General features: G+C 38.8%; 1 protein-coding gene across 5 annotated transcripts in view; it reads left to right on the top strand.

Moving 5' to 3' along the window:
- The window catches only part of CFAP54 (cilia and flagella associated protein 54), a 440,387-nt gene that overhangs the window by 262,624 nt on the left and 151,131 nt on the right, over positions 1–26,632 (top strand). For all 5 annotated transcript variants that reach the window (XM_033951153.1, XM_033951154.1, XM_033951152.1 and 2 more), the window contains exons 37-44: positions 2,719–2,931; positions 5,553–5,776; positions 5,891–6,023; positions 7,885–7,978; positions 8,290–8,442; positions 14,794–14,982; positions 17,540–17,627; positions 20,621–20,815. In XM_033951153.1, the coding sequence (XP_033807044.1) occupies positions 2,719–2,931; positions 5,553–5,776; positions 5,891–6,023; positions 7,885–7,978; positions 8,290–8,442; positions 14,794–14,982; positions 17,540–17,627; positions 20,621–20,815 (1,289 nt within the window). The remainder of the gene's footprint in view (positions 1–2,718; positions 2,932–5,552; positions 5,777–5,890; positions 6,024–7,884; positions 7,979–8,289; positions 8,443–14,793; positions 14,983–17,539; positions 17,628–20,620; positions 20,816–26,632) is intronic.

The raw sequence follows: 26,632 nt of genomic DNA, 5'->3' as shown, positions 1-26,632 counted from the left end.
CATGTATAAGTTGTAATTTAGAATTCTGTTCACCAGCTTAGACCCCTGGAACACTCTGTGACCAAATTTATCTAAAGTTCTACCTTCCCTCCTGGAGGAAACACTGGTGTTGTGCACCTGCTTCAGGGTAGACTCAATGACCAAAGATTGGTGCTGCAATTGTGGGATAAAGTGTGTCAACTTGCGTAGTGCAACATGGATGTCAAGTGGGCATGCCTAGTTCTTGAATAAAGTCTCCTTCATAAGGTTATGGAGAGGAAGTTTTATGTAGTCTTTAGGCCACTCCTTATATCAAGTGTTTCCATGAGCTCTGTCGGAGACCGAGTTGTGGGCTCCATTTTGTCTGTAAAAGCTCGAGAAGGATTGGCTTTCCGGGGGCAACTTTTGGCATGATAAGGGATCCAAAAGCATGCTAGCAGACTCATCTGCTGACAAATTTAGGTAATCACTAAAAGAGGAATAAATTAGGACACCCCCACATATCCTCCCACTTTAAGTGGCTCAAATCACACCACAGGTGTATCACTTCAGGTGCACATGATTAGAACATCGTTACTCAGCATTTTGAAGGACATTTAGTATGGTGTACTCATGACTGCTGCAGTGAGTGAACACCATGGCGAGATCAAAAGAGCTGTCTGAGGCCTTCAGAAAGAAGATTGTAGCATCTTATAAGTCTGGTAAGGGATTTAAAAAGATCTCAAAATAATTTGACATTAGACATTCCACAGTCTGGAAAATAGTGTACAAGTGGAGGACTTTCCAAACAACTGCCAACATGCCCAAGTCTGGCCGTCCAAGCAAGTTGACCCCCAGAGCAGATCGCAAGATGTTAAAAGAAGTCTCCAAAAACCCTAAAATGTCATCATAGGACCTACAGCAGGCTCTTGCTAGTGGTGATGTGAAAGTGCATGCCTCTACAATCAGAAAGGGACTGCACAAATTTAACATCAAGGCCAGACTGAAGTTTGCCAGAGAGAACGTAGACAAACACCAGAACTTCTGGAATAGTGTTCTATTGACAGATAAGTCTAAAATTGAATTATTTGGACATCAGAAAAGAGGACATGTTTGGCATACACCAAATATAGCATTCCAGGAAAAGAACCTCAGCTGTGAAGCATGGAGGTGGAAGTGTCATGGGTTGGGGATGCTTTGCTGCAGCAGGACCTGGCCAGCTCACCATCATAGAATCCATCATGAATTCTACATGTATCAGAGGGTGCTTGAGGAACATGTGAGACCATCTGTAAGAAAATTAAAGCTGAAGTGGAACTGGACCCTGTAACACGACAATGACCCAAAACACACCAGTAAATCCACCAAGGACTGGCTGAAAACTAAGAAATGGAGAGTCCTGGAGTGGCTGAGTCAAAGCCCTGATCTTAATCCCATGGTTTGGGGTGATTTGAAACGGGCTGTACATGCAAGAAACCCCTCAAACATCTCACAGCTGAAAGAATTCTGCATTGAGGAGTGGACCAAACTTTCCTTAGAGACTGATAGATGGCTAGAAGAAGTGTCTCACTGCAGTTATTTCAGCCAAAGGGGGTAGAGGTAGAGAGAATGAGAGGGCACTCTCTAAAGTTAAAAGGGGATAGATTCCGTACAAACGTAAGGAAGTTCTTCACCCAGAGAGTGGTAGAAATCTGGAACACTCTTCTGGAGGCTGTTATAGGGGAAAGCACCCTCCCAGGGATTTAAGAAAAGGTTAGACCAGTTCCTGCTCAACCGGAAGTTACACAGGTAAGGCTAGACTCAATCAAGGCTTCTGCATGAGCGGACTGCTGGGCATGATGGACCACTGGTCAGACCAAGCAATGGCAATTTTTATATTCTAATGTAACACTAGCTATAGCTATTAGGATGTCCTAATTTATTCCTCTGTTAGAATACACATTTTTGTGGATATCGTTTGTTTCATGAATAAATCAAGGAAAAATGTTGTTTACCTGCAATTACATCACTTTCTTTTCCAGAGATAGCTAAACTGGGTCACGGGGAAAAGAGACAACATAAGCAAATTAGGACATTTTCTGCAAGCCAGACCATGAATTTGTACAACCACATCAGAGCAGATATTAAATGTTAGCACATCAACAGAGCCATCACATTTATAATTAATTCTGGATGGAAGCCCAATCCTCGAGGCCTCTCCCCTTGAATGTCCTCATCTTTGAAAATAAGATCAAGGGGCCAAGATGTCCTAACCACTCTCTAACTTCAAATAAAAGATTCAATGGCTACAGCACCCCATGATTCCACCTCTTATAGAAATAATTGCTTTAATATCCTTGATCCCCTCTTCCTCCATCTTTTATGAAAGGACAGCCTAGTGGCAGAGTGGTAAGGATTTGGATTTTACATGTAGACGGCTTCTACACTTCCCAAATGGTTCCCATTTATTATATGCAGGTACTTTCTCTGTCCCTAGTGGGCTCACAGTCTAAGTACATACCACTACTTACCTTTCCTAACCTGAACTCCAGGCAGCCTATATCCAGATACAGTAAGTGTTTCCCTGTGCCAGAGGACTTACATTCTACATTTTCATAAGTAACCTCTCCTGTTCTCACTGACCTGAGCGATAGACAGGGGGAGAGCACTTTAGGAAGGGAGAAGGAAGCAAGGGAGGATATGCACACAGAGTTCTCTTAATGTGGATCATTTATCATCTAGGTTTTTGAATCAAAGTTATTTTCTGAAACTTTTCTCTAGGTGCTTGCTCATCGTGGTTGCCATTGGACATTGCTTCAGAATGTTTGCCGAGAACTTTGGAATATAACTTTGGAGGCACAATTGATTTCTAAACATAGAGACTTTCCTATTACCTTATATCTAATTAACAGAACCATCTGTCTGCCATTTTATCTGGCCTCAGATATGATCATGGATATGATTATTACACTGCAAAATAACAGCTCCATTCAGGTGAGTACAGTTAATGGGTAATTCATGATAACATTTACTTGCTTGAATCTTTTTGTTACCAAGTTTAACCTTATGATTATCACCAGACCATGTGTGTTATTTGAAATGAAGTGAATCTATGGGGAACACATTTAATTTGAATAAAATAAATTTGAGTCCATGGGTATTCTTTATGGACAAGCAGTGTGAGGCCATCTCATAGCACTGAGAATAAAAGTGCCAAGTTCTGAAATAATGGACTGTGGTATGGCAAACAATAAACAAATCTTTTCACAAATAAGTGCGTACGGTCTGTTTCACTATTGTTCAATACATCACATCATTTTGTTTACATATACATGAGCCAATCAAACATGAAAGGAGGAAAAAGCCTCAGAACATGTAGCACAAGCCAGCTGTAATAACAGCTTTAAGGCAAGGCTAAATGATACTTCATAGGCATAAAAAGCCTCCTATATTTTGCTCGAAAACACTGTGCAATGCAAACTATCAAGGAAAACATTCAAAAAGGTCAAAATAGCAACAAAACAGTTACTTATCTTTGCCGGGGATCGGCATATCAATGATGGACCATCATTGATGGCCAATGTTTTACAATTTCTTGTTGCCTCAGGGTGTAAACTGCCAATTGACGGACCCCAGGGAAACACCACTATTTACCCTTCTCCATTGAGAAGGGTAAATATAATAGCAAGGTGGAATGGGGATTGGGGGGGCAGAGAGACTGGCATTGTACACTAGATCTCATAGAACCCGTGCTATGTGATGATTTACTGTAATCACAGATGATTTCTCATAATACGTGCCAACATTTCCAGTATAAAGAATTGCTCTATGGCCTGTCCTCCATTTTCGGAGTATTCACAAAACATAAGAACATAAGAATAGCCTTACTGGGTCAGACCAATGGTCCATCAAGCCCAGTAGCCCGTTCTCATGATGGCCAATCCAGGTCACTAATATCTGGCCAAAACCCAAGGTGTAGCAATATTCCATGCTACCGATACAGGGCAAGCAGTGGCTTCCCACGTGTCTTTCTCAATAAAAGACTATGGATTTTTCCTCCAGGAACTTGTCCAAACCTTTCTTAAAACTAACTACGCTATCCATTCTTACTACATCCTCTGGCAACGCATTCCAGAGATTAACTATTGATTTTAAAAGTATTTCCCTGTAACTTCATCGAGTGTCCCCTAGTCTTTGTAATTTTTGACAGAGTGAAAAATCGATCCACTTGTACCCATATTCAGGATTTTGTAGACTTCAATCATATCTCCCCTCAGCCATCTCTTTTCCAAGCTGAAGAGCCCTAACCATTTTAGTCTTTCCTCATACGAGAGGCGTTCCATCCCCTTTACCATCTTGGTCGCTCTTCTTTGAACTTTTTCTAGTGCCCACTATATCTTTCTTGAGATAAGGAGAACGCAATACTCCAGATGAGGTTGCATCAAGGAGCAATACAGGGGCATTATAACATTCTTAGTCTTGTTAACCATCCCTTTTTAAATAATTCCTAGCAGCCTATTTGCTTTTTTGGCTGCCGCCACACATTGGGTAGAAGATTTCATCGTATTGTCTACGAGGACACCCAGATCCTTTTCTTGGGCGCTAATCCCCAAGGTGGACCCTAGCATCCGGTAACTGTGATTCAGGTTATTCTTCCCAATGTGCATCACTTTGCATTTGTCCACATTAACCCCCTCTTCTACAAAACCGCACTAGCATTTTTTAGCGCAGAGAGCCGCGCTGAATGGCCCATGCTGCTCTCAACACTCATTGAGTTCCTATGAGCGTCAGGAGCAGCACAGGCCATTCAGCGCGGCTCTCTGCGCTAAAAACCACTAGCACGGTTTCATAGAAGAGGGGGTAAATTCCAGTCTTCCAATTTCCTAAGGTCCACCTGCAATATTTCACAATCCGCATCCATTTTAACAACTTTGAACAGTTTAGTGTCATCTGCAAATTTAATCACCTCACTCGTTCCAATTTCCAGATCATTTATAAATAAGTTAAATAACACTTGGCTTTGGTAACAACTCACCTTAGATGCCTGGACATTCATATTTTCTGTACTTAGATGATTGTCTGATCCAAAGCTTTACCAGGCTGGGACATTCTTCTCCTTTTATAAATGCTTTATGTGAACATATTTTGGAGTTATGGCAAATGAAAGGGGAATTCTCTTTCAACGTTTAATTCTCTTACTCATGATAACTCTTTTCCACAAACATTTGTTCAGAAGGTTGCCCTAGTCATATCTACAAACGTATGAGAAAATTTAGCTGTTCTTTGAAGGCTCATTCTCCAATAAATTGGTCAGTCTATAACATGTTCCCTGTCTCTGTCAATTTGGTTTTCTCTATGGACACATATCATTCCATTTCCCCTCATAGTTGTCAAAGCTATGTCAAATATTTTGTTCCTTACAACTGATTAGCTATGATGTACATATGCTCAGAGTAGCAAATTTTTACTTTAGGTAAGAAGCAAATTTATTGACCATTAATTTGATCTTTGCACCTTAGCTATGCAATAATGTTTTTCTTTAATACCCATGACCTTCACTACCATGAATCTAATTATTAACATTTGAAAAGTAATATTTTGAATTTTCTTCATAGATTATTGATTCTACAGAAGATTTTAGCATTCCAAGCTGTACAGGAGGAATAGCTAACGATGAAGGAGGTTCTAACCTCACATTTGATTATCCCATGGATGATGTGAATGTGGTTGATCTGCGATGGATTTGTGATCTAATACTCAAAACTATTGAAATTTTGTACCTTTTGAGGAAATGGGAAGCAATGGTACATATAGCAATTCAGTTTAATATAATTACACAGTAAGTAACATTGAGTGGATCAATAGAAGAAAACAAAAATTTCCATGTTTAGTTTTAAAATGAAACTATTTATCTGGATCAATATTGGATGCTTTTTTTTTTTTTCTCTTCCAGTGAACGATATACGGAACAAGTGACCCCTCTACTAGTACATGCACAGAGGCAGCTTATTGACCAAATATCTCTCTTTGATGGTCCTGAAAATCCTCAGCCTCATTTCAAGTACAAATTTAGTAATAAAGTAGAGGCAAGTTCTAGCTGATGAAATTGTTTTAAAATACAAAGACCTTTTTAAAATATATGGCCCCTATTTACTAAAGGATATCAGCTGTGTAATTGGGAATTACCGTGCACTGACCCTCCAATTCATTATATACTGCCATAAGGTGCACACAAATCGATGTGCACAGCCGATTTGTGAACACAACTTAATTGCTTTATCAACATAACATAACATTGTGCTTATTAACCGCGTTACCAAAACGTTCTATGCGGTTTACAAAAGATTATTAATAGAGAACATGATCTATGGAATAGAATAAATTAAGTAGTCAAATATTTAGAGAAAAGCACCAGTGATCCTATGCAGGCTGCTGAAATTAGGTAAATTGATGCTGGGAGGCCAGGTGGAACATGTAGGCCTTCCGGGGGGGGGGGGGGGGAAAAGAAAGAAAAAAAGAAATGGGGCACGGAGAGAGAGAGAAAGACAGACATAGAGAAAGAAAGGGGACATGGAGAGAGAAAGAAAGAAGGGGGCAGGGTGAAACAAAGAAAGAAATGGGGCACGAAGAGAGAGATAGAAAGACAGACATACAGAAAGAAAGGGGGCATGGAGAGAGAAAGAAAGAAGGGGGCAGGGTGAAATAAAGAAAAAGTTTGGGGAGGGAATGAGGTCTGGAGGAGAGGAAGCATACAGGAGGCTGAAAGAAGGTCAGAAATATTGGATGCACAGTCAGAAGAATAAAGTGCAACCAGAGACTGATAAAATTACCAAACAAAGGTAGGAAAAATGATTTTATTTTCAATTTAGTGATCAAAATGTGTCCGTTTTGAGAATTTATATGCTGTCTATATTTTGCAATATGGCCCCCTTTTACTAAACCGCAATAGCGGTTTTAGCGCAGGGAGCCTATGAGCGTTGAGAGCAGTGTGGGGCATTCAGCGCAGCTCCCTGCACTAAAAAACGTTATCGCGGTTTAGTAAAAAGGGAGGGGGTATATTTGTCTATTTTTGTATAGTTGTTACTGAGGTGACATTGCATTAAGTCATCTGCCTTGACCTCTTTGAAAACCCACGGAATATAAATGATAATTAACATTTTCTCTGCGTACAGTGTGCTTTGTGTTTTTAAAATTCTATTGTTGGTAGATCATTTTGACTTGGTCAAGAAGGTAAGGGGGGGGGGGGGGGGGGAGGGGGGGAGCTGCTGAAAGACATCTAGTAATCCTTGCGGGCTTGACTGTGCAAGGAATTATTTTTGTAAAATCATGTTTTGTTATGTGACTGGCATTATTTAGACTTTAATTTCTATGAATGAATAGAATGAAAATGATATAAAATTACTTGCTTGTTTTTATGTGCTTGCGCTGAAGGAAAGTGGAGAGAGAGTGAGCTGAGGACGCTGAAGGGAAATGGGGAAGAGAGAGTGGGGAGAAGACGCTGATTTATAAATTGACAATTGTACAGAATAGTTTCTTTTTATACTTTAATATAAGTTCAATATAAAACAATTCAAGGCTTGTGTGGATGGAATCAAGTGGTTTGTGGGGATAGGGACTGAACTTACGGGGATTAGTCCAATAAAATGGTATTTTCTTATTTCTCATTATTTGTTTTATTTTTATTTGTTAATTTGTAAAGTGGTGATTGTTATGTATCAGTTTTTTCAAATTTACATCTACTGTCTTTATATTTTGCACAATATTAGAGGACATGTATTACTGTTTTTGTGGTGTTGTGGTGTTGCATTGTATGCATAGTCTGGTTTCTTGGTGATCCGGAGATGGCAATTCTTATGTTTTTATGTTCTAATACATTTCTTTTTCAGTAAGTAAACCATGTGATGTCTATACCTATGATTAACAAACTGTATATGTTCTTGTGTTTAGGTAAATTGCAGAAACATAATTGGAAAACAGCTTCATGTTGCCACTGTTTACGAAAAACTTATTGGTACAGATGGGAAGCACAGTATTTATTCAGGTTAGGACAAAGATTTGCTTACTGGCTATGCATATTCACAATTTATAGTGCTTTTTATAGAATTCAGGAATTAGCATCCTCCCCCCCCCTCCTCCCCCCTTTTTACAAAGCTGCATTAGGCTTTTTTTATCACTGGCATAGGAATTCTATGATATTCGGAGCTAATACCGCCACAGCCATTGATAAAAAAAGCCTAACGTGGCTTCGTAAAAGGAGCCATAAATGATTAATTATTACATTATTACATTTTAATATATAATCATGTAAACATGCTGTATAATTTGTTCAATAAAAAAATCTATTTTTTTCAGATATAATGCGAGCAAAAGCTCTAGTCTCCGTGCCCCTGGATGTGATGGAAACTTTAAAATATTTTAGAGAGAGCTTAGAAAAATCAAAGTATCACAGCAGAGCACTCAGGCACAGCCGGAAACTATACTCCTTATTTCTTGCTCATACACAAGGTATAGTAGGTTTTGGAGTGTCACTACATGGCAGTACCATTAATGATGATCATTGTAGGAATCCCCTAGTGCTGCAGTGTCAGCTCATTATACATGGTCTGAATGATTTTTTTATAATGGATCAAACTGTGGTTCAAAGCCTTAAGGAAAATTAATTAAACTGTGAATTCAAAATAAGTTAGTATAAATATTATCAATAGCAATAATAATTTGGGTTTGTATACATTTTACTTTCATATAAGGAGGAAAGAAGATGGCCACCGATCAAATAAAACTTGTATTAGCACAACCACAAGTAGAAGTGAGCAGTCTGAGTAGACCAAATAGTGCTTTCTGTTCAGATCTTTGTGTTTCTCTCTGAACAAAATGTTTGAAGATTCACTGGGGTCCTTTTGCTAAGCTGTGGTAAGCACTAATGCATGCTAACTGCAGGTTAAAAAGGCATTATCATGGAACATGGTCAGATGTCCCACAGTTGCTGTGAGATCAGTGCACACTAAAAAAATAGATTTTATTTTTAGCGTGGGGGGCATGTTTGGAGGCAGAGCAGGTAAATCATCATGTGCCGACCGATTAGCACGGGGTTAGCCCAGGAGCACTTACCACCTACAGCGGTAAGGGCTCATGCGGTAATGGTCACACATTAAAAGGGAAATTAGTGCATGACCCTTAATAGGAAATGCAGCCACTGTGGAACCTGACTATACTGGTGCACAGTCCAGGAAGAGCCTGCAGTTATATGGGTGCCGGCAATATTCAGTGCTGTTGTGTGCATAGCTAAGCAAGCATATAGGACTGAACATAAACTATTACTAAATATATCTGCTTAGCTACTGATACCACAAGACGCTGCTAGAGGTCACAGCAGCCATTATGAGTCTGAAACTATGGAGGAGTGAGTGGGCATCACTGCTGCTCACTGGACTTTTCTATACCACCAATGATTGTAAAGGTAGGCTGGGAGGGCGTAGGGTATTGCTAGGAGTTGGGGATCTCTTTGGAAAGAAAGGGGGGAATTTGAATTGAGAGGTAAGGAAGGAAGGGGATATGGGAATTGAGGATGTGTGGGAGGACCTTCTTCCCATTATATGGGTTCCATGTGATATTCAGCAGGGGCCTACATGCAATCCATGAGCCAGCATATGCCCTTATGGCCCTGATATCCAATGCTGGAGCACAGACTTGGGCTGGCATTGAATACCAGAGCCTAATTCAGCCAGCAGCAGTCAGCATTTTAAAAAACACTGACTGCTGCTGGCTGAATATTGACCATTAGAGAAAAGGATATTCTCCTTTACTTAGAATATACATTGATAGAAGCCCATCATGTAGCTTATCAAAGCTACATGATGGGCTTGTCCTGAAGATTTGCTAAATAAGAATCTGCTAAGGGGAAGAAAAACTCCATTGGAATATCTTACCTGCTGGCATTCAAACTTAGGAAAAGGTGCGAGTACTTCTGCAACCACAGTATGGCTGGGAAACATCATATCACCAAAGCTGTTGTTCAGGTTACAGCTTCTGTCTCTGTGCAGACAGAAAATATACCCAAGCAGAGGGAGTGGTTCCATATGCAAGTTGTCTTCAGCTTGAATCCCTCATGAAATAAGTAAAGCCTTTGGCAAATAGTATCCAATGAAGTAAGGAGTTAAGGGGGTGCATCTATTTCCCAAAACTGCAAACTTAGAGTTTTAAAATTATCAGTGTTGTATGCTGTATACTAAAGCAAAAAAAGTCTCAAAAAATACTGCACTGTGCTACTTAAAAGAAATGAAATTGAGCAGTCAAAGCCAAAAAGGCTGAACTTGAGACTCTTTACCGAGTAGACTAAGCTCACAATGGTGAAAAAAATCACAAAATGTAAGGCACTAATAATGGATATAGTGCGCCTCAGTGTAGGAAAGTCAGCTAAGGAGCCAGCAGTAACTGCAGCTCGAAGGCTAGATCTTAGACAGCAAAGAAGCTAATAAGTTCACTAAACTGTCACACACCTTCATAGGGTGCACAGGGTGTGCTACCAATAGTGAAAACAAAAAACACCAAAAATAGTGAAAAAATTTTTTTTTTAAATAAATCTTTATTCATTTTTACATCTTACAACAAGTGTATCAATAAATTGACAATTGAAATTTAAATACATCACTTGAATTTCTGTCATATTTAACAATAATATATAAAATTTAACTCCTTCCCTCCCACCCCTACCATAACATATGTAATCAAATAATTATTATGAAAAATTCTTTTCCTTATCTAATCATGTAATAAAATTCAGAATTCCCTCCCTCCCATCCCTTCACTTGTATTGTACTTATCCTGGAACAGTGGTATCTTTTCATCACAATAATTTGTTAATGGCCCCCATATCTCCTTAAATTTTTTATAATTCCCTTTTTGTATGGCTATTATTCTCTCCATCTTATAGATGTGACACAATGAGTTCCATCAAAAACTGTAATTAAGCCTACTCCAATTTTTCCAATTATGCGTGATCTGCAAAGAATACCAAGGGAATAATATATCCACAATTCAATTGGTAAGAGAATCAAGAACAGTCTTAGCTTCACAATCACAGGAAGAATCAAGTTAGCATCCCAATCTTAGAAGTTACTCATTTTGTGGCAATCTTCAAGGTGGTTCATCCAAGCATTGGTCTCAGGAAGAAACAAAGTCCCTTCTTAAGGAACCAGCGCTGAGAAAGAAAAGCCAGACGCTGCCAGAATCAAGCAGTGGCTGAGCACAGAATGAAAGTGAGGCTAAAGGGAGGAGCCCACAGAAGTGCAGGCACCCGGCTAAAAGGCAAAGCAAATGACGTCAGAAAAATACAACTGAAGCACGGGGACCAATCAGAAAAGGGAGTAAGATGATAGTATTCCATTCTAAAGTTTCATTAAGGCCCCATGGAAGTACAGGATTGAGGTGAAATATCCAATATTGCTCACGAAGCTGTATCCACACTAGCCTGTCACCCCTATAAGACAAAGGGATCTGTTCTAAAACAAACCAAGTGAGGTCATAAAAAGTATGAGCTACTAGCAGAGCAGTGAGAGTGGAGGTGTGAATCTGACTTTTGTGTTCAACCAGTCTCACCTTAATACTTCGGGTAGTAGGACCCATGTATACCAGCTGTCATGGGCATGTTATTACATAAACAACCCATTGAGATTCACACTTGGTATGATGTTTCAAAGGATAAACTTTCTGAGTGCCAGGATGAGTCCACAATGTCAAATGAAGGGAATTCCTGCACATACTACATGAGCTACATGGTTGATGTTCTTCCGTACTGGCTTGTGCCGCATCACTCATACTTGGTTTTTTGGCCAGAATATTAGCTAAATTCTTTGGGCGGGTGAACACGTCAGCTCAGAAGGAGAATTTTTTGCATCATATTTGAAAATTTTGATGACCATATTACTACGTTGTTTTCCGCATCACTCTCTACATGTGATACATTGGGCATCCCGGACCCCTGAGGAAGGAGTGTTTCTCTGAAACACGGACCGTATAGGGTCCATATTCCATGCATATAAGTGCCATTTTTAAAGGATTACAAATTTATATGTTTTTTTAAATAAAGATTCCTGTCCTTGTACATTCCCATCTGCAGTTTTTTTCTTGTTTTTGGTGTTCGCCTTTTACTGCAGACTCATTGGATTTTTCTTTGTTTTCCTTAGCCGACTTTCCTACACTGAGGGCACACTATATCCATTATTAGTACCTCACATTTTGTGATTTTTTTTCACCATTGTGGAGCTTAGTCTACTCGGTAAAGAGTCTCAAGTTCAGCCTTTTTGGCTTTGACTGCTCAATTTCGTTTCTTTTAAGTATGCTGTATACTGGCATATGAAGGGCAGTCCTAACAGAGGGTATGAACTTGTGACCTAGGGAGTTTGAGAAAAGCTCTTGCACCTGGGTCTCCATGAGAACCATAGACTACGTGCAGATAGGCAGGCATCACTGGAAACAGCCAGGGTCTTAAGACAAAGGTTCCAATAGTTTCCAGAAGCCTAAGAAGAATCACTGAGAAGCTAAGCCAGTTCTTGGACTTCCTAAAAGATGGTCTCAGTTTTATGACCACACTCCTGAGAAGATTCAGTAAATTTGTCTTTTGGTCAGAGTACACCACAAGTTTCTGAAAGTTCTGGGCCTATGGCAGCAGTTTCTTATGGCTTCACTGCTGAAATCATCCATTTCCAGTATTTACATGATAGATGAGTTATAAGTGCTTCCAAAGAAATAAAAAAGGTGCAGTGTGTGGCATAGTGGTTAGAGCTACAGCCTCAGCATCCTAAGTTGTAGGCTCAAATTCTACACTGCTCTCATGACCCTTGGCAAGCCACTTAATCCCCCATTGTCCCAGGTACATTAGGTAGAATGTGAGCCCTCCAGGACAGATAGGGAAACATGCTTGAGTACCTGGATGTAATAACAAATTAACTTAATACATCACTTGAAATACCACAAATTTTCCTAAAATAAAATTTATCCCCTTCCTACCCACTATTTTATTATCATTTAATACATACAATATAATAAAATCATTCATTCCCTTCATAACCAATAATAAAAAGTCAACCCCCCCATTCGTTCATTTATATAGAATCAGGGAAAAATGATAACTATTCTTTACAATAATTTATCAATGGCCCCCACACATCCTTAAACTTATTAAAATATCCTTTTTGAACAGCTAACGCTCTTTCCATTTTATACATATGACACACTGAACTCCACCAAAAACTATAATTCAGTCTTTTCCAATCTTTCCAGTTATACGTTATTTGTTGAATGGCAACTCCTGTCAGAATCAGTAAAAGTTTATTATTTTTGGAAGATATTTGGCTCTTAGCTCTCATATATAGTAAAGGTACAATCGTATTCCGTGAAGAACAATATTTTATGAATATACGTTGTAGATAGTTAAAGCAGGGGTTCATTCACACCAAAAATAACAAGAACAGGACAGTTGACAAAATAATAAATAAATAAATAAACGGAGAAAAATAAACCTCAATTGTGGGTCGCCAGGACTACACAAGTACCCTAAGCTCACCACCTCATCACGGGTTTATAAAAAAACTCCGTACAATTATAAGTTCCTTTCATACTTCAATATCTCTTTAGAAGAATAGTTTTCAAAAACATTCTCAAAGAATTTGAATTTCAACGTCCTAAAATTTTTTATAATGAAGTGAAATAGCCCCAAACTAACTATATTTGTGGCAATCAGCTACAGCTGTAAATAACCTCACAACAGGATCTAGTAGCGTGGTTATAAAACCTGCATAGTAACGTGTATAAGAGAGTCAAACACTCATCTGAAGAAACATCTTCGTCCCGATAGAAAAGATCTTCTATTTCGCTTGCAGGCGAAATAGAAGATCTTTTCTATCGGGACGAAGATGTTTCTTCAGATGAGTGTTTGACTCTCTTATACACGTTACTATGCAGGTTTTATAACCACGCTACTAGATCCTGTTGTGAGGTTATTTACAGCTGTAGCTGATTGCCACAAATATAGTTAGTTTGGGGCTATTTCACTTCAATATAAAAAATTTTAGGACGTTGAAATTCAAATTCTTTGAGAATGTTTTTGAAAACTATTCTTCTAAAGAGATATTGAAGTATGAAAGGAACTTATAATTGTACGGAGTTTTTTTATAAACCCGTGATGAGGTGGTGAGCTTAGGGTACTTGTGTAGTCCCGGCGACCCACAATTGAGGTTTATTTTTCTCCGTTTATTTATTTATTTATTATTTTGTCAACTGTCCTGTTCTTGTTATTTTTGGTGTGAATGAACCCCTGCTTTAACTATCTACAACGTATATTCATAAAATATTGTTCTTAGCTCTCATAGACATGCCAAATAAAACTGTGTCATACGATAATGTCACATGATTCTCTAACAAACAACTTATATGGTCACAAATCGATTTCCAAAAAGCCAAAATAAATGGACAATAGAACAATAAATGATCTAAGGTCCCTGCTTCGAGATGACAATGCCAACATCTAAAAACCATGTTTGTCTCATAGATGCAGACATTGTACATTTCATCCTCCAAGACCAAATTCGTGGCCATTGAGAAGCAGTAATTTGATGCTTAATCTCAATGCTCCAAATGTCCCTGAGGCCAGTTTTAGATTTTTTATTCATATATCCAGATATTAATTTGTACCACTGTGCGGCCTGGTGTCCCAGGAAGTCTGCCTGAAAGCATAAGAACTCTAAACTAAATTGAGCATTAAGATTTTTCCATTCAGGGAACCCCACCTGAATAGTCTACTTTATTATTCTATGCAGTTAATGATCTCTCTTCTTCAAAATTAAATTCATTTCATTACAGGTCTGGATGCCTCGGACAGAAAATCTACATCTGGAAAAGTGGAATTTAGAACAGACATTTCACAGGCACAAGTTCCAGTCCCTCCTGATCTCTTGAAAGAAAAGTATACTTCTCTTAGTATGATCCAAAGCAGTACAATGTCCCCTTCACAACTTTCTGTTGTTATTTCTTCCTATGACAAAACTATTGGTAAGACAGTCGCTCACATTTTCTTATCTCTTAGTAATGCAAGAGAACTAAAAGTTACCCATGAATGTTCAGCAATAGTTAACTGCCCAGTACCGCTGATTGTATCACAGCACTGTCTGGTTAATGCCAGGGCAATCTTTAGGTAGAGCTGGGGTGATATCAGCAGTTACCTTATTTGCCGGCGTATAAGATGCATTTTTTTCCCCTCAAAATACGCTTAAAATATGGGGGTACGCATTATTCGCCGGTCTAAAACTTCTGGTTTATATTAATATATCGTCACATTTCTGCTCTCTCTCAGATGCTGCGAGGTCTCACAAGTATGCACTGTACACATATGTCACAAGTACATGTGCGTCATGTTGTTTCTACTCTCTCTCGGTTGACTGTTCTATAGTACAGTACAGTACTTTGAATTTGGTAGATTTGTCCAGAACATTATCGGTGTTCTGTGATATTTTATGTTGAGATTTCTTAGTAAAACATGGCTCAAAAACAACGCAGATTCTTCTATGATATTGCATTCAAGCTATGAGTGATTGCGTATGCTAAAGAACGTGGAAACAGGGCAGCAGCGAGGAATTTTGGATCACCACCAGCTGAAAAGATGATGATAACTTGGAGAAGTCAGGAAGAGGACCTACAAAATAACTATAAAATTAGTACAATAAATCGTTATGGAAATTCATGAAAAAGTGTAGAACATTATTTTTTTTCTTAAAAATGTATGGGTAATTCCATGTCAACTGTTCCAGTTTCAAGTAGGATCCCCAGTCGACATCTTCCACGTATACAAAATAGTGGCCCAAATAAAGGGGCCCCTAACTCTGGACCTAAATGAGATCATACCCCAAAACTTTGGATATCCCCTGAACAAATTTCATCAGTTGCTGAGATGGTTGAGTGCGGAGCTCTGGACCACTTGTCGTGGAATGACCCGTAATATAAAAAAGGGGTAGTACATCTTATACGCCACTGCATCCTATACGCCAACAAATACGGTTTATTTATTGCTGGTGCTCACATAGCTAACCAGATAGATGGGACCATATAAAAAACAGTCTGTCTTTGTCCAGTTAACTTTGTGGGTGCCAGTACTGAATATTGGCCAACACCTATATAACTTCTCTGTCTGTGGCTGATCCAGGTAGTCAGTGCCAGTGGCCATACATGACTCGTCATTGAATATCCAGATCAGAATCAGCCCTCGGCGGTCAGCAACTTAAAAAAATAGATTGACCGCTATGGGCAGAATATTTTTCTGTTAGACTTTAGCAAAATGAGAGATGTACTTTTCATTGATTCTGCACTTAATCGCCTTTACATTTTAAGCATGTCGTTATATGTCAGAAGCCCTTGAGTTAAGTGGTGATTTAATTTGCTCCCTATGTTGGGGTTAAGGGGCTTATTTTAGATATGCTATTTGCATTTTAGATTGCCCAAACTGGCAATTACATAATTTTATATTGCATAAACCTCTAAATTCCGTTTTTACAATGCTGAGATGTACACATCTAAAATGGAGTATGTTCTGAGTGAGACTAGGGTAGGCCAAAAAATAAACATGTCCCCATTTCATAAGGGGAAGAAGAATATGACTCTATATAGTAGCAATTTATTTTAGCAAAATAAATTATTTCAGAGAGAAAATCTATAGTTTTAGATTGGTTAATGTTCTTATTAAAAATGTTTCAAAATTTCTCCAGTTGGTTTTCTAGAATAAACTTATTCAATCTGAACTGATGACTTGAAAACCTTAATATACCACCATAAAGCAAATATTTCATGTTAATATTCTAAAACTGTTATACTCAGAGGGCGAGATTCTATAAATGGTGCCTAAGTTAGGTGCCACTAGATACCCTAATCGTGGACACCTAGCGACGCCTACCTAAAATGTGCATGAAACCTAGATTGTGTCAAATAGCTTAAATGGCATGGTAATTGACTACACCCCTGAAATTAATTGGAAAATAAAATTAAAAATTAAATAATTAAAAGTTGAGTGTGGAATTTCACGTGGTGCCTAGCAAAGCCTAAGTCAAGGCGCCCTCCAGCGCCTACCTGAAAAATAGGCATAGTTAAGGGTAGAAAATAGGTATGGTAAACTTACCCTCCTCTTTTACTAAGGTGTGTTAACCAATTAGCACGTGCTAAATGCTAATGTGTCCATAGATTAACATGCACGCATTAACATTTAGCGCGTGCGCTAATTGGTTAGCGCACCTTAGTAAAAGAGGGCACTAGGCATGTGAGACAGGTGCCAGTAAATTAGGCCAGATAAAACCTGGCCTAATATACTGCCTCTATGCCACCTAACGATGCCTACGTTCACTTAGGTGCTGCTAGATGTGATTCTATATAAGGCACCTAGTGGCTGATTGACAACCACGCAGACTGGCGCCTAAAGGTTAGGTGTGGTTAAATGCCATTTATAGAATCTGGCCCAGAATGCAGAACAACATTTCATAGACTATTATTTGATGTCTAGTGATTTGAAGCCAGAATCTCTCTCTCTCTCTCTCTCTCACCTTTTTAAAAATTTGGTGGAAAACAGAAGTTCTTCATACCAATAAAATGCAAGGACTTAAAGCTCAAGCACTTCATGAACTCGGAAATCTTCACCTGTATGCCAGACATAAAAGGTATTATTTTAATTAATTTAAGAGAGGATATTACATTAGTGACTTCTATTCCGCCTATACCTTGCAGTTCAAGGCGGATTACAAAAGAGCTGACTGGACATTTCCAATGAAGTTACAATAGTTTTTTTTTTTTTTTTTTTGTTACAAAAGAGGTGAGAAAGCTGGATAAATTCCGGAAGAACTTGCAATTGGATAGTAAGATGACTGTACATTTCTAGGTAATATAACAAATAGGTTACAGTTAGGTTACAAATAAGATGACATTACATTTCCGGGATCTGTATTCTTGGTTGGTGTTTTGAGGAGGAAGAGATTACCTAAGTGGAGGCTTTGGGAGGGGAATTTACCTGGGAGGAGGGGAAAGGAGGGGATACTGTTTCACACAGTTAGCAACATTTGTGCTGTGGTGTGGAGGTTTGACTGTGTCCAGATATAGTGAGGAGTTATCATAATCTGTCCAGTTTGCAATTAATTTCATTAAATTATTGCAGGACAGGCATGGCTGGTCCTCATGGGTTTTGGAGCCCAAACTATTTTGCCAGCGCAGGCCCCACCTAAATGACTGTAGGGTATGGTTACCATATGGCTCCAGAAAAAGGAGGATGTATTGAGTCATCTGGGTTTTACTTCCATTCATATATTATTGATTCCCTACACCTCAACAAGATTACTTAGGTCAAATGACCAACATCTATTAATTGTTCCCTCACTCAAAAACATTAACATACGGCGGCAATTCATCTTTTCTGTCACTGCCCCCAAACATGGAATTCCCTCCTTATTTATTTAAGGGAAGAATGCAATCTAGACAGATTCAAGAGCAAGTTAAAAATTTAAGAATTTAAATGATGTCTATATTGTAAAATGATTAATTTATTCTGTATTTCACTTATTGTATGTGTTTTAAAAATGAATAAAGAATTTACAAAAAAAAAAAAAAAAAGAGCAAGTTAAAAAGCTTTCTTTTTAAAGATGCATTTGATAGCTAGAAAGCTTGACTAGGAACCTCAATTGAATCCTATTTCCCAACTTTTTTGAAGCACACTGCTCTCTCCCTTCCTGTTGTTTTTTCCCATACGTGTCTTATTTACTGTCAGCAACTTGTATTTCTCTCCCCATCTTTTCCTTTTGTTTAATATGTTTTGTCAGGTTAGTTCTATTCGTTTGTTTTATTTCCCCCAGAAATTTGTAATTTTATTGTTTTGTACATCGCTTTGAATTTTGAATAAGCAATTAATCAAATTTATAATAAACTTGAAACTTGATGTCTTAATCCGTCCTCCTTTTTCTGGAGCCATTTGGTAACCCTACTGTGGGGTAGTTTCTCCCCCATCCCCCACCTCTGCAGATACTGAGGAAATTTCGTAGCCTGATGCTGGCATCTAATCCTGAGATTTCTGAGTCGCACTGTCGCACCATTTTGTATTTCCAGGCACCTCCCGCACACGTAATACCTATCTGTTTTGCCTTCCCCTCCCTGAAGGGCTGTATTACAAGAGATTCCTTGATAGAACACTCATTCCAAGCTGGCAAATGGAATAAATGTCTAACCACCCTCATTTCAAATACACTCTCCTACCAATCCTTCAGGAAATCAATCAAAACCTATCTCTTTGACAAATTTCTCTGACTCCCCCCTGCCTTATTGTACCGCTGATATACTTATTGCATATCCGACCTATTTCCGGTCTTACCCAACCATTCTCGATTCTCTAATGTAATCGATTTACTCTACCAATGTAATTGACAATACTCTCTGTAACTTCGCTGTCTGTAGAGTTTCTTCCTCTGTAAACCGCTCTGAACTGCTTCTGGTATTGCGGTATACAAAAATAAAGTTATTATTATTTAAATTGATACAATTTGGAATAGTACAGGAATCTCTACAGGTGCATTAAAATACAGTTTTGAGGGGGGTACAATGCAACAGAAGAGAGCTAGTACAGTTTGAGGTAGAGATTTCCTTACAGTGCAATTTGATACTTTCTGGGATGCTAAAATAGGTGCATCGAGTGGTGCTGTGAGGTAGAGATTGTCTGTTATAGTCTATAATCAGGTGGTTGAGCTGTGCACATGGTTCAGTAGAGGTTTTTGGGTGATTTGTGGGCACACTGGTCAGTTTTCTTGGGTGAATAAGGTATAGTAGAGATAAGTCTTTAGTTTCTTTCAGAACGTGAGGTTGTTCGGTTCACATTTGATGGTTGTGGGGAGGTTGTTCCAAATCTTTGCACCAATATATGTAAACATAATGTTGAGGGATAGTTCAACTGAAGTTTACTAAGATTTCCGTTCATGGTGAGCCATGAGGGATTGAATAAGTCTATATGTGGAACTGCTGAATTTCAATGGAGGATGCGGAAGATTATACATGATATTCTGAAGTTTATTCTAGTATTGACAGGGAGCCAATGTAGCAGTTTGAGGTAGGTTGTAATTGGATCATATTTTTCCAGCCTGAAGATGAGCTTGATTGCTGTGTTTGTAGTTTGCGGGTCAGGATTGTGTTGATACTTATGTAGAGGGAGTTGCAGTAGTCAAATTGCAAGAGGACTAGCTTTTGCACAAGGATGGCGCAGTGTCACTCATGGAAGTAGGGCCTTATAAGTCTCAGCTGTGTCATGGAAAAGAAGGTTTTCCTCCAGAGATTCGAGGCTTGTGGTTCAAGGGATAGGATTGAGTCCGGTGTGACACCCAGTACTTTGGATGACTCATCTATGGATGGGTTGCCCGTTGGTGCTCCTGAGTATTGTTACATTACCAAGACAAGGTTATTGTGCTTGTGTGACAGTTGACATGTTTTACAAAACCATTCATGTAATTTACTTTAATTCCATTAGTAAACTGTGTAAAATTATGTATTTCCAATTATATTTCAGAGCTCTGTGCTGATCATACAACCCTATTTATTAACAAAGATCCCTACCCTATCTGTGTATCTTTTACGATGATATAATTAGACAACGTGAGATGACTAGACTTTGATTATGTTGCAGAGCTGCTTTTAAATGTTGGTGCCAAGCTCTTGATGAAACATTTAATATGACTGATGTCCTTAATACATGGCAAGAACGTACCAGCTTCTCAGTATATTCAAATCTGAAATCCTCAGATTACAGTGAACAATTTCTGAATCAATCTGGCATATGGGGTTGTTTGCAAGCAGCAATGATCACTTCTAAAATAGCTCAGTAAGTATTCTGAAGTGAAAGTCTTTTTAAGCTTAATATAGATATTGAAGCATATTCTACTCTATTATCTTTTCATTGAGTAAGGGGTCAATGTTCATAATTTTTCCTGAGAAGGTAAATTATCTTTACAATGACATTCAGCTGCACTCATTGGTCAGTTGTATAACTGAATACAATATCTGGATAAATCTACCTGCTCAGAGTTTGAGTGGATACATTTGGGTCTGCCATTTGCATGGCTAGGGGTACCTGGTGAAGGCTCTCTTTTGCAAAGCTGATTACCATGTTGCGACAGCTGCTAGCGCAGCTTTGTAAGAGAAGGTGTAAAGTTAGCCACCACTTAGGGCTCCTTTTACTAAGGTGTGTTAGCGTTTTTAGCAGATTAGCACACGCTAACCCCACGCTATGCGGCTAGAACTAACGCCAGCTCAATGCTGGATAAGTTGCAGCTGTACTCACTCGAGGAACGCAGAGAGAGGGGTGACATGATCGAGACATTCAAGTATCTCACGGGCCGCATTGAGGTGGAAGAAGATATCTTCTTTTTCAAGGATCCCGCGGCAACAAGGGGGCATCCGTGGAAAATCAGGGGCGGGAAACTGCATGGGGACACCAGGAAATTCTTTTTCACTGAAAGGGTGGTTGATCGCTGGAATAGTCTTCCACTTCAGGTTATTGAGGCCAGCAGCGTGCCTGATTTTAAGGAAAAATGGGATAGACACGTGGGATCTATTCATAGAGAAAGGTAGAGGAGGGTCATTGGGGTGGGCAGACTAGATGGGCCGTGGCCCTTATCTGCCGTCTATTTCTGTGTTTCTTAGTAAAAGGAGCCCTGAATTTCATGCTAACTAGCTACATTTAAAATCTCACTCAGCAACACTTTTAGCCTGGTCCTTTTACATCATATTTTGTGATTTAAACTAGAGAGGCCTCTTTTTAAACTGATTTATACAACTTAAACTTGATTTTATCTGGATACATTTTTTATACAAGGGATCTTCAAAAGATTTCTGCGTTTTTATTTTTTAAACAATATGAACTATTTCAAAAGCAAATTATATCACTTTTCCACATAATCACCCTGTTTTGCGATACATTTTTCCCAGCATCCTACTAACTTCTTAATACCTTTAGAAAATAATGTTTTTGATTCAGCATGAAAATAAGAAAATGCAGAAACCTTTTGAAGAACTCTCATATATTGACCCATAAGTGTTCTCCTTTTGTAAATTAGGTACATTTGCTGGCTTTTACTAAACTGCAGTAGAGCTTCTTACAGTGGGCTGGTGAGGTAAATGCTCTGATGCTCACAGGAATTGAATGAGCAAAAAGTGGTCGTTCAGGCATATCTTGCTTAAGCTATATATCATGCCAATGTTTTAAAATTATTTGTTTTATTTTCATAGAAAGGTTTGTGAATTTCTGCACATAAATAATTTCAGGTTCAGAATCTGATGACTGACTTTTATCTTGTAAAAGGAGATCCCTATTGGCATATTTAGCTCTTAAATAAGCTTTTTTTATTACTATGTTTGGATAGTCCCATTGAGAAAATTTTTGCCATAATCTTTTTGCTTGGATTTTAAAGTCTTGCATAGAAGAACATAGTCGACGAATTCTTAAAAACTGACTTATAGGGAGATTCGCTTTTAAATTCTGAGGGTGGAAACTATGATAATATAAAAAGCTTGCACGGTCTGTTTTTTTTCAAGTTTCAAGTTCAAGTTCAAGTTTATTTAAATTTGATGGTTCGCTTAACATTTCTAAGCGAATTACATAAGAAAATACAATTGGGGTAAAAACATTAAAAAAGAAAATTAATATAATTGTTATTTTAAGTTAAAAAACAGTGCTTTCTTATCTGACAATACGGACAAAACTGGATAGGATTGGGAAAGAACATTAGGGAAAAAAAGTTATAATATTTTGTTTCCTAGATAGAGGAGAAGAGAGTTGGAGGGGGAAGGGTAAAACAATAGGATTGGGATATAAGTAAAATCAGAAATTTTTAAATTATCAGAGAGAAAAGAATTTTTTTTTTTTTTTTTTTTTAGAGGTTAAATACAGCTTTAAAGAGGAACGTTTTTAAATTAATTTTAAATTAGTTGAGATCTTTAATATTTCTAATGTATAAGGGGAGTGTATTCCAGATAAGCGGCGCCTTGACTGAGAAGATATCGTGGCGTCTAGTTCCTATTATTTTTAGTGAAGGGACCATTAATAGCTCTTGAGTATTAGACCGGAGAAGACGGTTTGAGGTGTGTGGAATTAGAAAACGGTCAATAAACTGTGGTTCATTAGTAGTTATTGTTTTGAATACTAATAAAGCTATTTTGTATGTTATTCTTTGGTTTATAGGTAACCAGTGTGAATCTATTAAATAGGGAGTTACATGTTCATATTTTTTCCCATGATGGATTATTTTAATAGCGATATTTTGTATTATTTGTAGTCGTCTTTGTTCCTTATATGTAATATTTAATAACAATGAATTACAATAATCTAGTTTAGAAATTATGAGAGAATGGACTAAAATATTTAATGATTTTGGCTCTAAGTACTTAGACATTGAGCGAATTAAACGCAGACGATAAAAGCAACTTTTGACAATATTATTGATGTGTTCCTGGTAAGAGAATTTAGCATCAATTATTACTCCTAGGATCTTAAGAGATGGTACTAGTTCGATAGTTGTGTTTTCAATTGAAAATGAAGTGGAAAGCTTTAGATCCTGACTTGAAGGGAAAAATAGAGCCTTTGTCTTGGGTATATTTAAAGCTAATTTATTTTGAGCCAGCCAATTTTTAATTTTTTCTAATTTTTGGTTGATTTGAATTATGTCATTGATATTTTCTGGGTTAACAGTGTGAATTAATTGAATATCGTCGGCATAGGCGTAAGTGGTAAAACCTATAGATTGGCTTAAGTTAAGTAAAGGAGCTAGAAAAATATTAAATAACTAGTCTTATAGCCCGTTACATTAACGGGTGCTAGAATATATGTGTGTGTGTGTCTGTCTTTATTTATTTTTCTCTCTCCTTAGTCGCTTTCTGTGTTTTTTTTTTTTGGGGGGGGAGGTTTCCTTGGCTGTCCACAACCACCCCTTGCCTGCTCCCCATCCATTATCCCTTCCTTTTACCTCCCCTGTGTCCTCCACCACTCCATCACTGCTCACCTTATCCAGCAGCAGCCCCTTTGTTTTACATCCCCCCTGTCCATCATCACCTTACATTAACGGGTGCTAGAATAGATTAGTCTTATCCAGTATGGCTATTCTTCTTATGTCTTACCCCCTCTATTCAGGCTCCCATTTCCCCTTTTACCCTCCCTATTTCCACCTTTTTTCACCAACTTAAAAATCTGTCCCCTTTCTCTGTCCTTCACCTCCATAGAACTCCCTCTTCATTCCCCCTTCACTTATTCTTCCAGCTCCTGTCTTCAGCCCCTTTCTCTCACATGCCCCCTTTTGTAGCCCCCCTTCTCCCATCTCATCCTTTTTTCATCCCCAGCTCCCTTCTCTCACATATTCCTTTATAGCCCCCAAACCCAACCCCCTTCTCATACCTACTCTTCCAGCCCTCAGTTCTCCTCGAACGGTTGGGAGTGATCTAATGTGTGCAAGCGGCTGTAGCACCGGCTTCTCCACCCGGACCCTGAGCACGCGCCGCGCTCCGCCTCTTAGCTACCCGGAAGTACCGGGCTTCACTCGCCTGCTCCCAGTGGGCCAAGAGAGAGGGGGGAGTGGCTGCCGTGGTGATCTGGCCGACTCCCTGGTGACAGGAGCCGCGGCGGCACCTTTAAAGTGAAAAAATAACTGTGGCAAGGGAGCCGGCCAACTGGCAGTTCAAGTTGGAGCTTTGGTCTGGCCTGCTCCCTGCCCGCCTTGCCATATTGTATTTTTTTATTTGAAAGACGCGGCGGTGGCTCCTCTCATGATCCCCACCTACGTCGGAAGTCTGACCCAGGCGGGGATCGTGAGATGAGCCACCGCCGCTTCTTTCAACTAAAAAATACAATACGGCAGGGAGCAGGCCAGACCAAAGCTCCAACTTGAACTGCCAGTTGGTCGGCTCCCTTGCCACAGTTATTTTTTCACTTTAAAGGTGCCGCCGCGGCTCCTGTCACCAGGGAGTCGGCCAGATCACCACGGCAGCCACTCCCCCCTCTCTCTTGGCCCACTGGGAGCAGGCGAGTTCAGCCGAGTAGAGGAAGCATTGATTGAGTTTTTCCCTATGTGGAGAAACCGCCGTGACAGGAGAGCAGGGAGTGAGTTTTTCCTATGCGGTTGTTTGGGGGGGGGGGGGGTTGTGAACAGGAAGTCGAGCAGAGGCGGGAGTGAGCTGTTCAGCTTCCCCTATCTGGGCAAACCGCTCTGGCGAAAATGGAGTGAAGTGCCGCGTGGGGCCGTAGTAAGCGCGGGGCATGCTGCAGTCTTGGCGGCCACGGACATACGGATTACGGAAGCACGCTGATAAGACTGCGCATGCGCCGCCTACGGTTTTATTATATAGATAAAGGAGATAGAATTGAACCCTGAGGGATTCCATAGTTGTGAGAAAAAGGTTTAGAAGATGTATTATTGAAACGTACCGATCAGATAAAAAAGAAGTAAACCATTGAAGTGATAGTTCACTAACGCCTATAGAATGCAGTCTTTTTAAGAGGAGGGAATGATCGATAGTATCAAATGCGGCAGAAAGATCTAGAGAGAAAAGAATAACTGAGTTATAGTGGTCGAGGTTATAAATGATGTTAGTGGTAAGCCCTATTAAGGAGTATTCAGTGTTATGATGTTTTCTGAAACCCGTTTGGTTAGGGTGCAGTATGTTAGTAGAGTTGACAAAGTCAGACAGTTGTTTGAATATCACTTTCTCTGTGATTTTTGCTAAGAAAGGGATGTTGGCAATGGGACGATAGTTAGTAGGGTCGTCATGACTGATTTTATGGTCCTTTAATATGGGAGTTATTATTGATGTTTTCCAGATATTCGGTACCGTCCCAGAAATAAGACTTTTTTTGATTAGTGAATGAATAAGGGGTCCAAAACCAGTAAAGTGTTTCTTTAAGATTACAGGAGGTATGATCTCAGAGGGGGAACTTTTCAAGTTTAATTTTTGGATTACTGTTTTGATTTCTGATAGTGTTGGAACATTGAAGTTAGAACACTTGGCACAGGGAATTTTATGATTATTGTGTGTCTCAGGGGGGTTAATGATTGAGTGAGGAGTAAATTTGTTTCGTATGTTAATGATTTTATTGCAAAAGGCATCTGCTAGCTTTTGAGCTGAGAGTTTTGAGCTTTTATTTTCATATTGAGAATTGGAATTAAAAGATTTTAAGATAGAAAATAAAATAGATGAATTTTTGGCTATTTTGATTTTGTTCGAGTAGTAGTTTCTTTTAGCTTCGTTAATTTTATTTTTGTAATGTTGGGCTAGTTCTTTAAATGTTATCTTGTTTGCAATAGTTTTATTTTTTCGCCATTTTCTTTCAATGGATCTAAGTTGTCTCTTAATGAGTAGGAGTTCTGGTGTATACCATGGGTTTTGAATTTTTTTATTAGATATTGTTTTGTTAATTAAAGGGACCTCTTTGTCTAATAATTTTTGAATTGTTTCATTCCATGAGGTGAGTAGATCTTCAAGAGGATCAGTTTCTAATAAAGGGGGTCTTGAAAGAAGAAAAGATTCAACTGATGAGAGTTCTAATTTTGTAAAATCACGATATGTTATGATCTTGGGTTGTGAGGTTAGATTTATTTTTTTATTTAACGTTAATTTAAATGAAATGAGATGGTGATCAGACCAAGGAACTGGC

This window comes from Geotrypetes seraphini, chromosome 7 (assembly GCF_902459505.1).
Source record: "Geotrypetes seraphini chromosome 7, aGeoSer1.1, whole genome shotgun sequence".
Taxonomy (NCBI): domain Eukaryota; kingdom Metazoa; phylum Chordata; class Amphibia; order Gymnophiona; family Dermophiidae; genus Geotrypetes; species Geotrypetes seraphini.
The sequence above is the reverse complement of the archived record's forward strand: the minus strand, read 5'-3'. Positions and strand labels throughout refer to the sequence as shown.